The sequence below is a fragment of the Battus philenor genome, unplaced genomic scaffold, assembly GCF_028537555.1.
Source record: "Battus philenor isolate CCGP_79_NKW_IND1 unplaced genomic scaffold, ilBatPhil1.0.hap1 SCAF_11, whole genome shotgun sequence".
NCBI classification, from domain to species: Eukaryota; Metazoa; Arthropoda; class Insecta; order Lepidoptera; family Papilionidae; genus Battus; species Battus philenor.
Genome location: NW_027181673.1, coordinates 12,248,797 through 12,265,581, shown reverse-complemented (window position 1 = coordinate 12,265,581; position 16,785 = coordinate 12,248,797). Strand labels below are relative to the sequence as shown.

At 35.7% G+C, this 16,785-nt stretch overlaps 1 protein-coding gene across 1 annotated transcript in view; it reads left to right on the top strand.

The window, feature by feature from the left end:
- The window catches only part of DAAM (disheveled-associated activator of morphogenesis-like protein), a 100,889-nt gene extending 88,965 nt beyond the window's left edge, over nt 1–11,924 (top strand). The window contains exons 8-21 of the mRNA XM_068771675.1: nt 142–370; nt 596–823; nt 1,614–1,753; nt 2,291–2,440; nt 2,998–3,132; nt 3,532–3,606; nt 4,169–4,492; nt 4,744–4,883; nt 5,669–5,830; nt 6,637–6,816; nt 7,568–7,691; nt 8,049–8,285; nt 9,642–9,824; nt 10,402–11,924. Coding sequence (XP_068627776.1) covers nt 142–370; nt 596–823; nt 1,614–1,753; nt 2,291–2,440; nt 2,998–3,132; nt 3,532–3,606; nt 4,169–4,492; nt 4,744–4,883; nt 5,669–5,830; nt 6,637–6,816; nt 7,568–7,691; nt 8,049–8,285; nt 9,642–9,824; nt 10,402–10,710 — 2,616 coding nt within the window. The 3' untranslated portion in view covers nt 10,711–11,924. The remainder of the gene's footprint in view (nt 1–141; nt 371–595; nt 824–1,613; nt 1,754–2,290; nt 2,441–2,997; nt 3,133–3,531; nt 3,607–4,168; nt 4,493–4,743; nt 4,884–5,668; nt 5,831–6,636; nt 6,817–7,567; nt 7,692–8,048; nt 8,286–9,641; nt 9,825–10,401) is intronic.
- The last annotated feature ends 4,861 nt before the right edge of the window (nt 11,925–16,785 follow it).

Here is a 16,785-nt window from a genome sequence, read left to right as displayed (position 1 = left end):
TGAATCATTAGTTTTTTCTGAGATCATATGATCATTAGTTTTTTAGAAGTTATTAATATGTTAATTCTTTTATGAAAATAAATTATTTTGTATTATAGGCAAGTAAATAAAAGTAGTTTTGAACATAAATTCTTATTGCAGGTATTAGAAGCAATGGTCCACTACCAGAAGTATGCTGGTGAGCGAGCACGCTTCCAAGGCATTGTCAACGAGCTGGACCGCAGTACGGGCGCATACCGTGACGACCTGGGCCTCAAAACGGCCATTATGTCCTTTGTAAACGCAGTTCTGAACTACGGCCCAGGGGAAGACAGCCTTGAGTTCCGTCTGCATCTCCGATACGAGTTGCTCATGCTGGGGATACAACCTGGTGAGCTTACGAAAATTACGATTTGAACAATAATTAGCTATAATTCGGTGATGTGGGTTGATACTCTTTGTCGGAGCGTCCTCCGGATTTTGGGCCATTCAATGTGTATACCTTGAACAACATATACAACAATAGTGTCATCATAGATTTGTTTTAATTGATAGTTGATTTTTGAATGTCCTATAAGTTTTAGAGTGAAGGTCACTTATTTGTTGTTTTATTCAGTGATCGAGAAACTACGCAAATACGAGAACGAAACCCTCGACCGGCACATCGAGTTCTTCGAGATGGTGCGCAGCGAGGACGAGCGCGAGCTGGCGCGGCGGTTCGACAAGCAGCACGTGGACACGAAGAGCGCAGCCGCCATGTTCGAGCTGCTGCGACGGAAGCTCGGCCACACGGCCGCCTACCCGCACCTGCTCTCGCTGCTGCAGCACATGCTACTTTTGCCTCGTGAGTACATACACACCACTCGTCATCAATATATCGGCCTATAAACGCCTACTGCAAGATACAGGCCTCCCCCAAAGATCCACACATTGACCGGCCTTTAGCCCTTGTAGGTTCACTGTAATGATTGACATTGGCCTATATCATAACTTTCCTATTGGTCCGGTTATAAGCAGCCTGCGTCCAGCGCCTTCTGACGAGCTCATAGTCCCTCATAGTGTCGTAGAGATGGCTTTTTTTTTACAAATTTTCTCTTTCATATCTCTACGAAATCGAATCAGGCACGAGGAGATCCGTAGAAGAATTAAAGTAATCGGTAGAGCCCAGCAATTTGGCAAGTTGGAGTGGAATTGGGGACACAAATTTCTAAACAGATGGCAGCAGGGGGATACAATGGGGGGCGGAAGATATTGTCAAGATCGTTGGAAGACGCTTCAGGCTGTTGCTATTGCAAATTTACGGAGAAGCTCTCTGTCCAGCAGTGGATGTATTATTAAGTTTTCCTATAATAATATATAATAAAATAATACGTAATAAAGTAAGTAAAGAGTATAACGAAGATAATTACGTCAATTCTTCCGCCATTAAGTCCCGAATCTTCTTTTTTAACATATAATTGTTTAAAGACTCTCTAATTCAGAGAATATAGATATTGTTTCTACGGTTCTATTCTTCGACTACCTCCTAGTTTTCGACTGATCGAATGAAAGTTTTTACACCCATTAGGTTACCTATCATTTTCCACGCGAGTTTTTCCTTGTATTAAAAAACTTTATCTATTAAATATTTTCAGTGGAATACAATCCACACTCGCAGCACTGGCTTCTCCTGGACCGCGTAGTGCAGCAGCTGGTCCTCCAGCAGTCGGCCGCTGGAAGCCGTGCCGCCAGCGACCAGGGCAGCCTCAAGGACGATGCCTCTGACAATACCAAGGTATACATCAAGCTCTATAATTTCTGTAAATAAACACTTCACGTTGTAACAGTTTTTCAAACATGTACATTTTTTGTTAAACTGGTTACCCAAGGTGTGCAACCCAATGCGATGCTGAAGTTTAAGATGTCTTTAATTGATGGACTTCGTAAAAAATTTATATTTTTGTATCATCAAGTCGCTTAGTATAGATGAGAGAAGAAAAATTAAAAGTGGGCGCGTCTGGGGATTATCTCCTTTTAAAAAAAAAGCGTTTAAATGTGGATGAAAGTTAACCCACTTTTCTTAGAGAAGAACTGTACATTTTTAGAAGATAATAAAAACATGTATATCTAGGAGATATATATATATATATATATATATATATATATATATATATATGTATATAGTGTAGTAAAAGTCGGTGCGTGTGTTTTAAAGTACTAGAAGACAAAAGACAAGTAGTTATATTTTTATAACAGATAGTTTCAAATAATCCTTTATTCTGTTATAAAAAGATTTAATGACAGTTTTAATGAATCATAATAACATTTACAGGTGTATGATCCCGACATCGCTCCACTGGAAATCAATGTCGGCGAGATCGTGCATCTTCTGGCCAAGGAAGAGGAACTGGTCGCGGCCAGAACTAAGGCAGAGAACCTGGAAAGGGAGAATGTGGATTTGGCTACCGAACTGGCCAAGAAGGTAATATATTTGATTTTCTGTTCCACGTGGCAGCTGTGGCTGGGGTCGCACAGTAACGCAATCGAGGTGGCCAGTTATAAAATTAATAATATGCTTTAGATAAAATAAAATAACAGTAATGATACATTTACGATTTTTTTATTATTATTTCGGATGTGGTTTACTGATTGATATTCACTACACCATTCTCATGGCAAATAAAACATTAATTCAAAATTTTGTTGTTTACACTTTAGTACATTATTTTTAAATCGTTAACATAAAGACACATTTTTATTGTGAAATTTCTCTTTTGAAATATATAGTATATATACACGATTCAATAATTTTCTCCCATCACGCCTATTTTTTAATTTTAGTGAATAGTTAAAATTTTTAGAAAAATATTGGTTATATTAAGCCAGTTTATATTAAAAACTTACAAATAATAACATTCGATAAATAACAGAGTCCAAAATTCTAACATATGTAGTTCCAAAACTTAATTAATGATATCAGAGATAAACCTGCACCTAACTCATTCTTCACCCCATGCGCATGTTAACGCTAACCTACAGGAGAAGCAATTGGACGAGCAGTCGCAAGAGAGAGAGGAATTGGAGGGAGTCGTGAAGAGAATGAAGGAGAGGTTGGAGAGAGAGACAGCCGCACATATGGAGTGGACGGAGAGAGCCAACCAGCTGGAGCAACAGGTACAATGTGGACGATGCGGTTATACGATGTTTGAGGGCTTTTTATTTCTTAAAAGGACATAGATCTAACTCATAGGCTTTCTATAGGACTGGTCGGAAACTATCGACTTACAGCGTCTTCCAACGAGCATGAGTGGGTTACACGAATCTATATGTAGTCATTTACGCATACAAAAGTTTCTTTCACTCGTTTTCAAAAAAAAAAAAAAAATTGCACATATAGCCTTTTTCTGCAATATATACTGTTTTAGTTATATTCTTTAAATTATGTTTAAACATGGCGACAGTAAATATTTAAGTTGGTGAGCCCTAATAAAAATATAAACAAATTTGGTCATGATCTGTGCTTATATGTCACCTTACACCATGGCTATAGCTTGACTGAAATTAAATTTGCAGCTAAACCACGAGAGGACGGAGAGAGCCAGGTTTGAAAAACTAGTCAGTGAAGGCAGCATACCTGATGATGCGAAGGTAATTAAAAGTGTTCTTAATAGAATGAAAACATTTCCTTTTATAGTTTTTTCATTCTTGTAAGTTTTATGTGTCTTAAAACATATTACATCGACGACGAGCTGTTTATATGACATTGTTTTCTTATCTGTACAATGATTAACAAGTTTGATCCACTGGCCGTGTTACAACCTTTATATTGTATTTCCTTGTTTTATCTAGCAACAACGACCAAGTTACCTATATTATTGACGTAGGTAAAACAATTAGTATTGGCGGACTTTTTAGATTGGCAGAATTTGGTATAGATTATAATGTATTATATTATATTATATATGTTTATGTTTAAACGTAAAAATGAAGGATATATAATTTAACTGATATTAATTTAAAAGCAATCGAATTATGTCGTTGTCAAATTCTATGTGCCTAGCATACTACGAAAGATATAGAAAGTGGTTATTTATATGCATACGTTCTTTATATCATAAACCCTCTTTACTTATTACCTCAAAGATCATCGCCGTATAGAACAAATATTAATATGTGGATTTGCTGAACATGTGATTAAAATCTTCCTCAGGTGAGCAATCTGAAGAGCGCGGTGATAGAATCATGCGGAGCTCCACCACCTCCCCCTCCACCGTCCATACGACCACCCCCCGCTCCTCCGGCCCCACCACCGCCGTCTGCACCCATCCCCTCCACACCAACTCCTGCACCACGTCCGAAGAAACACGTGCCCACTCCGGGTAACCCCTTGAAGAGCTTCAACTGGAGTAAACTACCTGATTCGAAACTCCACGGCACGATATGGCAGGAGCTGGATGATACCAGGCTCTACACGGCCATCGACTTACATTCCATCGACAAAATGTTCTGCGCATACCAGAAGAACGGTGTACAGGTGAGAGATATTTTTGTACAACATGAGTAAAGTGATAATTTTAATAAAAAAAACTCTTGTTATACTTATAAGCTTTGTAATTTTGCATTGTTAAGACAGGAGACAATAATGGCTTGTTTTTTTGTTAAAGTTAATATTTCATATTGATAGATTAAAATGTAATGTAAACGTATCTTAAAAATTAACTAAGTATGACATTTAAAGTAATCACTATAATTCTTGATTTTTTCTGACCATCACGTTAATTTCAGAATGATGGATCTGTCGAAGATCTGAGGCAGCTGGGTGCCAAACCGCGCACCAAGATCCTTACCGTGATTGACGGGCGTCGGGCACAGAACTGTACCATCTTGCTATCCAAGCTGAAAATGACTGACGAAGAGATTTGTCGGTGAGTGTTCGTTAGTACACAGAAGACAGATATGTAAACAACAATTAAACCTTGCTCCACTATTTATTATTATGTATACATTACGATTATACATAGCATTTATACTATTTATCGTCATAACAAAGAATATAAACTATTGTTTGTATGTTTCCTATTTCTTGAGCAGGATTTTAATAATAATCTGATATTTTCATTGTAATACCTTTACCAAAAATAAGCCTAATAATTTTATTATTTTGGTTTAATTGACTTTCATTTTTACTCTGTTCATTATTTGACAAAAAATATTTTTTACTGTTTTCCTCCCATAATTTCTATTTTTATCTTATGATAAGAATCTTTCTTGACAACAAAAACGGTGACATAAATATTGAAAATAAAATATTCGTCTAATTTTCGGTTAAGGCGCTGTCAAGTTTTGGCTCAGAAAAACATGTAATAATCGTAATATAATTTTGCGTTACGTAATCACTTAGTCTTGTATACGGGGTCAAGAGCGCTTACTATCTTACATTTAAATATGATGCTTTTTTGCATTTTAAAAGCTCGTATAAATGTATTATACTATATATATTACTCCTTTTAATTTCCATCCAATTATCTTTTCATTATTCAAATTAAATTTTTCTTGATTTAATTTCTTGCTATTCATTTTAAGCATAGCTAAAATAATCCCACTATGAATTATATTTATTTTTATGAACTCAAGTTTTTTTTCATAAAAATAATGAAACAAATTGTAACTGATTTGAATACATTACATAGATGTTTTAAATATCTTGCAGAGCGATCTTGAAAATGGACAAAGACGAACAGCTGCCGATTGATATGGTGGAACAGCTGCTGAAGTTCACGCCCAGTGCTGAAGAAGCCGCTCTGCTGGAGGAACACCAGGACGAGCTGGAGAATATGGCGCGAGCTGATAGATTTCTCTACGAAATATCCAAGTTATTATCGTTTTAAAATAGAATAATATTCTAGTAATAGAATGTACTTATAATAAACTAATTTACTATACTGGTTTTTAACTTGTGTAAATTATTTGGTTGATTGGGTGAAAAAAACCAATATGTATGGATAGATATGTAGTTTCTATTCATATAATGCGAACAGATATATAATTGTTTTACAAAATAATAGAAATAATTATCAACATATATGCTACACAAATGCATGCACTTAATATATTTGTCATTACAGCTTGAATTCGAGGATGACTTGAAAATAAAATTTATATAGGCGATAAAATTTAACCTAAATCGTTATAAAAGTTCTTTTATAGTACGTGTATGAATGTAAAAAATGTATTTTGTATGTTTTCAATTTGGTTTAAAAGATTTTCATATTAAAACTTCTTTTGATATCACTGGAGCAAAAATAAAAATAGGTTGTTAATAGAGGCGATATTTTTGTGTTTCTCCTATTGTTTTATAACAATAAGAGATATATTATATTATTAGATAACTTTTATAAGTTATCTAATAATATAATATATTTTCGAAATCGATTTGAGTAGATGTACAACTATGTAAATATAGATTAACATTCATGATTATTATTTCAACCATAAGATGTTCCCTGCTAGATACTTGTCATTCCTTATTCTAACAAGACCAGTATGAAATGAAAAAAGCTTGCACCCAGGGTAGTTCTGAACCCTGAACAAGATCATGTGACCACTTTGTGGATGTCCTACGTTGAGCTTCCAGGTATAAGATATTGGGTCGAAGTAATATGGTTTTTTGTCGTCTAGAATTCCACATTACTCCCAGCGCGTACGCACGCTGCTGTTCAAGAAGAAGTTCGCCGGCGCTGCGGCTGAGGCCACCAGTCGTGCTTCCGTTGTGCTGCGGGCTGCCCGGGACATGACCCGCTCGCGGCGCCTGCGCGCCTTGCTAGAGATCGTGCTCGCACTCGGCAACTACATGAACCGGTGAGCTCCTCACACTTCATTTGCACTCTTTTTCTTTTTAATAGTTTAGAGGGGGGAGTTGTGGCCAAACATGCAAGTCTCCGCTTCCATAGTTATACAGGCTTTATATTTCTGAGTTTTGAAAAGCCTTGTACAGTGGTGTCACACGCCGCCCTTTTACCGACAACTCTAAGCTTCTAATTTCCCGAGTTCGTCCGTGTAATGTCACCGAAGGTTTTTTAATAAAAAATACACATATTTCATAAAATTAGTAACGTTTTTGTGGTATGAAATAACACTGAAAAGTTGTCTTTAATAATATTAACAAAAAAGTTTTTATCGATGCAAGTTTATAATTATTGAATTTCATTTAAAATTTTCTGTAATCTAAACTTGCCAGATTGCTTCGCTTGGCTTGAGATGCTTGTGTAATCTTTATTTACTTATTTATTTAATATTTAATGACTTATAATCTGACAAGTTCAATTTCAAGGTAAACTAAAATGAAATTTGATAATTACAAGCTTCTACTAATACAAATTTTGGTGATAATATTATTATTATTCTTAAAGAAAGCTAAACTAAAAATTTATAACATTTTCATTTAAGTGAACTTCGTACATTGGTTTTGCCGATTATTTAGTTCTTATCCAATGTTTTGAATGTTTTTCTATGAACTTTTAAATTTTTTTGACCATTAAGTTGTGGTAAGTTGTTTACTTTATGTTTAATCATTTAGTTATTTACAATTAAATCATGTGCATGTGTGTAGCGGCGCTCGGGGCAACGCGTCAGGTTTTCGGCTGACGTCACTCAACAAGCTGGCCGACACCAAGTCAAGCGTCACGCGTAACACAACACTGCTCCACTTCCTTGTCGAGTTGCTGGAGACACAGGTGAACTTAATCTCTCTATAAATAAATCTATATTTTTGAGAAATATGGCATGCATTACTTTAATCTTAAAGTAAGTCTGAATAAATCTGTTGAAATTTTTAGATCTACTGGCCCTTGCATTAAAGGTTTTTTTTTATTGTGTATACCTTTATTTAAAAGATTAATAAGAAATAGCTTAAACTTAAGCAAGCTGCAAGCTTCAGGGCCGCAATGAGAATTCGGTCGAAGAAAAGTTATACATTTATCTGTTTAAAACTTTTACCTTGATAAGCAATCACAAATCAAAAGGTTTCAATTTCACCGTAGTTTTCAACTGTTACGTGTTAAATATATGATTGTATGTTTGTGCGGGGGCAGTTCCGCGACGTGCTGCTGCTGGAGGAGGACCTGCCTCACGTGCGCGCGGCGGGCAAGGTGTGCGTGGAGCAGTTGGCTCGCGACGTGGGCGCGCTGCGCAGCGGGTTGCGCGAAGTGGCGCGCGAGCTGGAGTTCCACGCGGGCCGCGGTCCGCCGCTCGACGCTTTCGTGCCCGTCATGCGCGACTTCCACGCGCACGCCTCCTGCGCCTTCACGCAGCTCGAAGATCTCTTCCAGGTACACCCATCACCACCTACACCTAGGCTTGGTCTAACTGTAGACCATCCTGGGCGAAAAGTAATCCTCTAAACCATGGTTGCACAGACTTATTAAGCATATAGGCCACTCGGGCAAATCATGAACTGATGGCGAGCCGGCCGCCAGAAGTATGGATAATTAAATTTTTTTGGTTTTATTCTGGAATAGAATTCAATATTTTTCGAATGTACGAGAGTATTATTTTTGCTGTCGGCGGGCCACCAATATTCGACCGACGGGCCGCAGTCTGTGCATCCATGCTCTAAACCCCCCTCTGAATTTGTACACATAGGCGTAAATTAATAAAGTAACACATACGAAATTGCTTTGGATTTATGTTGAAGCAATAATTAAAATTAATTGTTGAGGTGAAAGTACTTGTGCAGATGGTAATTGATGTAGATTAACTTTGGAAAGTTAGTCACGTGGGCGTTCGGTTGATATAATGTTAATGATGAATTTTAGAAAAAGTAGTAGCCGGTACATCGATTTATAAATAGCGGCGTTAGTGTCGTGGGCACATGGTTCAATGAATGCTGTAAAGGTCGCGCGAAAGTGTTATTTTGTTAAGAAAGCAGTGTATTGATTTTATATTGAATTTAATCTAGTAATTAAGAGTGCAATATCTATAGTTAGTTTCTTAAAAGTATACTGAACTCTCAGTAGCAATTATACCAGAAGTTCGTAAGCACCATTGATGAAAGAAAAGAAACAAAATATAATAACAAATAAAGAGGTCTGATGAAAAAAAAATTCAAATATAGAAAGTCCCTGCCACTTTATGGCGGGCGTGAACTAGCGTGACGAAAAGCACCTCTTCCGGGTGATCCTTGGTGACCATACCATACCATCTCATGCATCAACTATCATTCGATTGCTTTATGTTAGCTGTATACATTCTAGAAACAGGATCGCTAAATAGTACAATATATTTCAAAGAATTGAGATAATTTCGCCTGAGAGACTAAGAAACGTTACCCGTCATACAGTAGATTCCAAGTGCATCTCATTACTTTACTAATATTATGTATCATTATTTTCTAAGAATCGTTTCAGTCTTTACCTCTACCACATAATGGCCAAAACTCTACTACTCGTATTAATTATATACATTTTAGGGTTATTTTGTGCTAAATTATTACCATAAGACTACCTAATATTAACTTTTATATAAAGCAAAAAAAAAAAATTACCACTCTTAATTATCTTTCTTAGCCCAATAAGATTTCTCACACGTATTTACTAACTTAAAATCAGTATCAAATTTTGTTTGCCAAAATATGCTCTTATTCACAACTAGTGTAATATATAATGTAATATAAAATTTGTGAGCAGGATATGAAGAACCGGTTGGAGGCATGCGCTCATGCGTTCGGAGAGGAGCCTAGTGCGTCTCCAGAACAGCTGTTCGGCGCCATGGACGCGTTCCTGGGGCAACTGGCCGAGGCACGGGCTGAGTGCGACGCTGCCCGACGCCGACGCGACGACGAGGAGAGGAGGACCCGACACGAGCAAGAGGTAACGCTTGTAACTCCTCTAGTTTAAACTCGAAGTTTCTACATACCCACACACACAAGGTGTGCTTTAACCTTACGCTAGACAAGCTGTTGGTTACCCCAAAATCAAAAATAATTATGCACTGAATAACATCATAATTATTTAAGCCTTTAGATGTCCACCGCTACACATTGGACATAAAATTAAAAACTTATTATACATATTGCACACCATAACAGCCGCTTCGCGTGGCCCCCATTGCCTTTTGTGAGTGTAATTTAATCTATTTTTGGTAATTTTTAGTATGCTCAAAAACAACAAAAAATATTTTGTCATTTTTTATACCTAAAAGAGCTATAATGTGTTTTTTTTTAACTCATATCAATTTACTTCTCTCATCTTCCAGTCTAAAAACTATCATTAATGCAATAAAATAAAGGCGGCCAAAACGTTTTAAAAACTAAGTATTTATTAAATTAATATTATATAATAACATAATGTAATTAACGTGTATTTAAAGAACATTCAAATTCTTGAGATACTAAAAGAGGAGGATATTTAAGAAAACATATTCATAATTTTTCTTCCTCGTTAACAGCTCAAGAAGCGAACGATGGAACGTAAACAGGCGTCAAGTTTACTGAGCTCCGTGGGCAAATCTCTGGGCAAGTCGAACGCGGATTGCAACGGCCATCAAAATGGCGACGGCTCCCGTGATAGCACCCTCACTAATGGACAGAAAGGAGAGTTCGACGACCTGATATCCGCGTTGCGGACTGGTGATGTCTTCGGAGACGACGTGGCGAAGTTCAAGAGGTCACGGAAGACCACCAAAGCTCACAAAGGACGCGATTCCCCTCCGAGAGGAGTGTGTCGAGAGGATTCGAGAGAAAGACAGAAGAATTGATTCATTGCGGAATTGAATCCGGAATTTTTTGTAAATAACAGAGTGAATTGGAAATTAGTCAAACGAGTGATATTTACCAGTAATCAATAGCGAAGTTCGTGAGTCACAATATGTAGGGGATTAGAGGCGTGCAAACAAGTTTAGTGTCGTTTGGTGCATTAGTCGACTTTAGTGTCGATAACGTTAGTTGTGCGTCGATTGTTTTATGAATCTATTCATTTGTAATAAATCTTATATGACGATAGTCAGTGTTATCTGAATTTGAACTCTATTTGTATAATTAAGCGAATCATTTGACTGAAAATTTAATGTTTGCTTTTTGAACTTCTCTGAATTTCTCTCATCCAAGAAAAAATCATGAGATAGTTCATAATATCAGCAGTGGGAGTTGTGCGAATCAAAATACAATTTATTAATATGTAGGTTAGATGATAGATTGAAATATATCTCGTGAAAAATTAAAAGATAAGTAGTTAGATACGTTGACTGCTTTTGTCTGAAGTTTCTATTAATTTTATAGATTTTTGACCGGCCATTTTGGAAGATTTACGTAAAAAGTAAAAATTGAACTTTTGAAAAAGAATTTTAGTTGATAAACAACGAATATTTTAAAGTTTGCGCATTTTGTATTCATGTAATGCCTAAATTTTAACATTTAATATTGACTGAAAAGCAGAAGACTGGGTTTTAGTCCAATTTTCACTTTGTGTATTAAACAATAAGATTAAATATTCCGTGGGGCTGGAATATCATTTACATTGAATTCTCCATGTTGATTTTGATGTTCTAATTACAAAAACATAGAAATGAATCAAATTTATTCATAGTAATTCCTGTAGAGTTTTCTAGAACATAATGATCTTACAAAAATGTTTTAAGGGAATATGCATACAAAATATAATTAGATATCACTTGATTTATACAGTATTGAAATAAAAAAAAAACAATTGAAATGGTTGGCAGAAATAATTTCGAATTCATCTATAGTATGTAACAATAGAAATGAACGCCATCTACCGACATTTACTCACCTAACATTTAATTAGGTTTTTCACGGATTTTGTACTCGCATAATGCACCAATGTAAGCGTAATTTACTATACTTAAAGCGTATGGAAATAAGGCTCTAAATTGAACGTTTTGGAATTCTGGAATTGACAGTTTCAGATTTATGCCTCAATAGTAAATACTTGTCTGAAGACGCAAGTCTTTGACCAGTGATAACTTTTGAATCCGGGACGTGGTCTCTAACGGTGGGTCTTATAAGAAGGCTCATGGTCACCAGTGTAATGAGGAGCTATGCTCGGACTTTCGCTGCGAGATAAAATGAGAAATGAAGAGATCCGCAGAAGAATCAAGGTTACCGACGTAGCTTAAAGAACTGCACGTATGTGGCAGTGTGTGTGTGTAAGTGGCAGTGGGCGGGGCACATCGCTGGTACAACCGATGGTCGTGAGGGCCGAAAGGTTCTCGAGTGGTGACCACGAGTCGAGCCGCGGCGTGGGTAGCAAGTCGCTGGATGCGGGCAGCGCAGAACTGCTCATCGTGACGATCTTTAGGGGAAGTTTTTGCCCAGCGGTGGGCGTCTATTGGTAGAAAAGAAGAAGCAACTTACAGTGAATAGTTTGAATCGGTTTTTTTATTTGATGCGCAAATGTCTTCCAATGTTGGAACATACCTTGGCTCCAATATAAACGCTTTTTATTACTAAACGCTATTGAGGCACAAATGGAAGTTTGACAAATGTTTTGTATGGGAATTGAAGTTACCTTGCGTATCAGGTTAAAGTGATTTTGTAGACCCTTTGTAATCGACGAGGAGGTCGTTCCTCTTTTGGATATATTTACATGACCAAGTTTTGTACTGTAATTATTTGTATCGAATAAATTTGAATCTTATGTCCTTGAGATTAATATCAGTTTTGTGTATACATTATTTTTTAATTGTAAATATAAGTTTAGTACGATCAAATCTGTTACCGGGACGTGGAAACAGGAATAAGATAATTATTTATTCAAATAACGTAACTATGGAACGTTTTTCATGTGTAAATTTTATTGTTTTGTTCAGTATTGCCTAAGCCTATAGTATATTATTGTAATTGGCGTAACGTAATACATAGACCCTATTTAAAATAAAGCAATAAAATAAAAATGTTGTTTCATTTAACATTTTAGGAGAAGAGATGGCCTTTATCGTAACTGAAATGATCTTTTTGTTTGAAATGTACTGCTATGCTGTTCCTTAGAGAATGCTTTTTTTTAAGTTTCCATGGCCGTGGCTTGCTGTAAAGTGTATATAAAGATGCATCGGTGGAATACTCCGAACCACTGTAGAAGTTGAATATAAAGTGAATATAAGAGTTACCAAATCAAAAATAAAAATCAACTCGGACATGTCTATATATATGTATATATATGTTATATATAGACATGTACGAGTTCGCTCATAACATTAAAGGAATTTTTTAACTAACAAGTTCAATGTTTAATTGTTGATATTTAAATCGACACCGCGTTTAAGGTTCTGTCGGTGCTTTGCATAAACTCTGCAGCTAATAGACGTGAGGGCTTCGTATACCTCGAGGGTACCTTCATATAGAGCTGGTACATTATTTATGAGGCCGTCAACGTTTTTGGCTTAGGTGGAGGCTTCATGATGTTTCTATGGACTTCGAGGTTAGATTTGTTATTCGGAGGTGTCCAAGAGGGCCTATCCACACATCAAACAGTTTCTATAAGAGAATTTATACAAATAACATTGTTACCACTTCAGAAAGCGCTAGGGGAGGAACATCCTAAATAAACCGACATATCACTGGATTAAAGATCAATGCTGTCCAACTGGAAATATATAAATATATGTTCAGTAGATGATGTCTTACGGCTGGAATGGTGATGACACGAGTTGAGTCTCGTACCATCTCTCTCGATTTCTCTCTCAGACGTTTATTGTCCCAGCTGTGGGACCATTACGATGTATAAGCTACTGCCAATCTAATCACAAAAAATCATTATTGGTTACGTAACGTATAGTACGTTAAACATTAAATAATATTATTTCCTTAGTTTGAATATCAATTGCAATTTAACTATTAGAAATTAATAAGAAATTTAATAACAAGTTTATAATAAAATCTTTAGTGAATGTATGTTTAAGCTGCGCACAATATTTCATGTCAAATATTTACTGAATAACAAATAAAGGGATTTCTTATTTTTCGCGGAATTTTTTAGACTGGAATTTAATAAGCAATAGCACTTGTATTATACGTACAACTAACAACATACAAATACGTTATATAATATATTTGATGTAAAGTTTAACTTTTATGATTATGAAAAAGAGATATGTATATATTGTTTAAACAGTGTTTTTTCACACAAAAAATCTTGCTTTTGATTATTTATATGCATGCATTCGAACTGTGGGAGTCGCATATACACTGATGTGATGTCTGAATGAATAATAGGTGTAAGATTTTGTGGGCGAGCGTAGCCGACGGGCGAACTTAGTGTGCCGAATTAGTGCAGCGGGCACATGCACGCACCGGTGACGCGGGCGCAGACCTTTTGTTACTTTTGTTTCTTTTGTTTCTTTTGCGCCTTTGTTCTATTGCCCGCTTTCACTCGGTCGCAGAGCACATTACGCCCCAGAGTCCTACGACGAATGCACGTCCTTTTTGCTCGCACTCAAGCGCTAATAAAAATTTGTTCGTGTGTTAAATAAATTGATAAAGTGTTACAAACATCTTTTAATAAGATACTAACTCTTTAGAACTAAAAAAAAAAACAATTTTTAATTATTAGTAACATTTAGTACTGTTATAGTTTGTCAGTTTAATAAATTAATATAAAACTGTTAAATACATATAAAGCTTATTTGAAGTGGTCTCCATTGGCTGCAATAAAATCTTTTAAATGTTGACACTGAAGTTATGAATAGCAGCACGAACCCTTTCCACGGGAAAATTCTTCACTGCTAATCTAATATGGATTGTTTTAGGGACTCCAAATTATCAAGGCAAAGAGCAAGCCTACTGCCTAATACTGACCTGAAATCTCCAGTGGATCCAATCCAGTAGATTACGATTCGGACTAGATAACGACCAATCGTCAGCTCCGATAAAGTCCAGAACGTTGGTTTCTCACTAAGATTATGTGGATCGAGCTTTATGACCCGGCACCGAGACTTGTTGAAAGACCATTCTTGGTTATTGAACATGGTGTTGTTATACAAAAATATGGCGCAGTCACTCCTTCATAGTTAATACCCCACCGAAACATCACTGAAATCGGATTATAGCCACGTTCTACTCTGTTGACTAATTAGGAAGCTTCTTCAGAGTTTTCACAATAAATTCGGTCATTTTCATTGTTGAAATATTGGCCAGTTATAAAATATTTTTTACCGTAACATTTTTCTGGATCCTCTCTTTGCAGTAAAGTAGTTGTTTTGATTTTACTAACTTATTCTTTTTTAAATTATCAATTAAGAAACCACCAGTGCATTTCCTAAAGTCTGCAAGTACTAAAGCATCTTTTTAAATACATGACATGGTTTTAGGTGCTATCTTTATCTTTCAAAATAAAATATTTTGCTTTGACAGTCTTTTTCGTTTGACCACTACTTGGACGGCCAGATTCTTTTCAGTCATAAACAGGCGAGGTGTCATTGTACCTATCTATACTTCAGTACATAAATATTTGACTAATAACAAACGTATGAACGATTTTAAAAATTGTATTCGGCAACATACCTACTTCATATAATTTAATCACAGCGATTCATTTCTCTTTATACACTCTATTTTAATATCACAAAATATTTTACAGCGTATTAAAATATTAAAAATGTTAGATTACAAATTCAAAAGTAATATTTTGTTTATTATTTATTATAACAGTATTAAAGGCCAGATTATATATATTATTAATAGTTATCAATAATTGTGTATGTTGTAATACACGGAAAATAATAAAATAAATTATAAAATGTACGTTGCAATTCAGCGTTCATATTCAATTCATTATTTCTATTTCGTTTGAAAATACTCATATGAAGTTGAATGTTTTCAAATGAAATAATAAAAGATCCGTGTAGTTCGGATTCTCGCTCATTATTTCGGAGTAAAATCCGTTTGTTTTATTCTCAATACTGTACGTGAGGTTGTTTAATATAATTATTATTCGCTCGCCCTTTTCGCTTTAATGAATGCGAAATTAAAGCGAAATGAATCCGGCTATCTAGGATACATACAAGGCGATTAGTTATACATGTAAAGGCTTGAAATGAGTGAACGTGTCGATAACATTTTCTTTAAAGCTTTATGCTGATAAAATACTTTTTTGTTACTCTCTTTGTGTAGTGGTCATTATTTATACCTATATTACGATCGCTACAACCAAAGGAATCAAATGAACCAATTTACTTACAATTATTCTAGTAAGAATAAATTACAAATTAAACTTATATATTTATTAATGTAACTTTACACTTCGAAGTATGAAAATAGTGTCTTCTTTGAAATCTATTTCTCATAACAATATTTCCGATCACGTAGTGCTGCATCAGCGGTTATCGCCTCGCGTTCCCGTGCCTTGAATATTGATACCGGGTTGCATGGCATTACGTATGTAACACACAACACACACAAGACATGTAGTCTTCCATACTCAATTTTCAAAATTTTTCTTTTTTTTTCAAAATCAGGATTTGGCAAGTTGAAATGGCAGTGTGCCCCAAGGCACGTAGAACATGTGACCACTGGAGCCTTAAGGTCCTGGAGTATTGGCTATGGATGTAAATGTCTACACAGAAGGCTGACGGACGATCCTATTAAAGTCAACGAAATACGCTATACATTCCGCTTCCAAAAAGGATCCTATAAATATCTGAGAGATTGGTAATGATTGTGATTCAGGCGTGTTCATAACGTGTATGCTCAAAGCATATAGTGGTAACTACGCAGTTATTCCTTTGTTATAAAGTAATCTTTTTTAAGACAAATGTAATTTATATTCGTTAATATTAGGAACAACTAGATTATGTATTACTTTTGTCTTTGAACTCTGA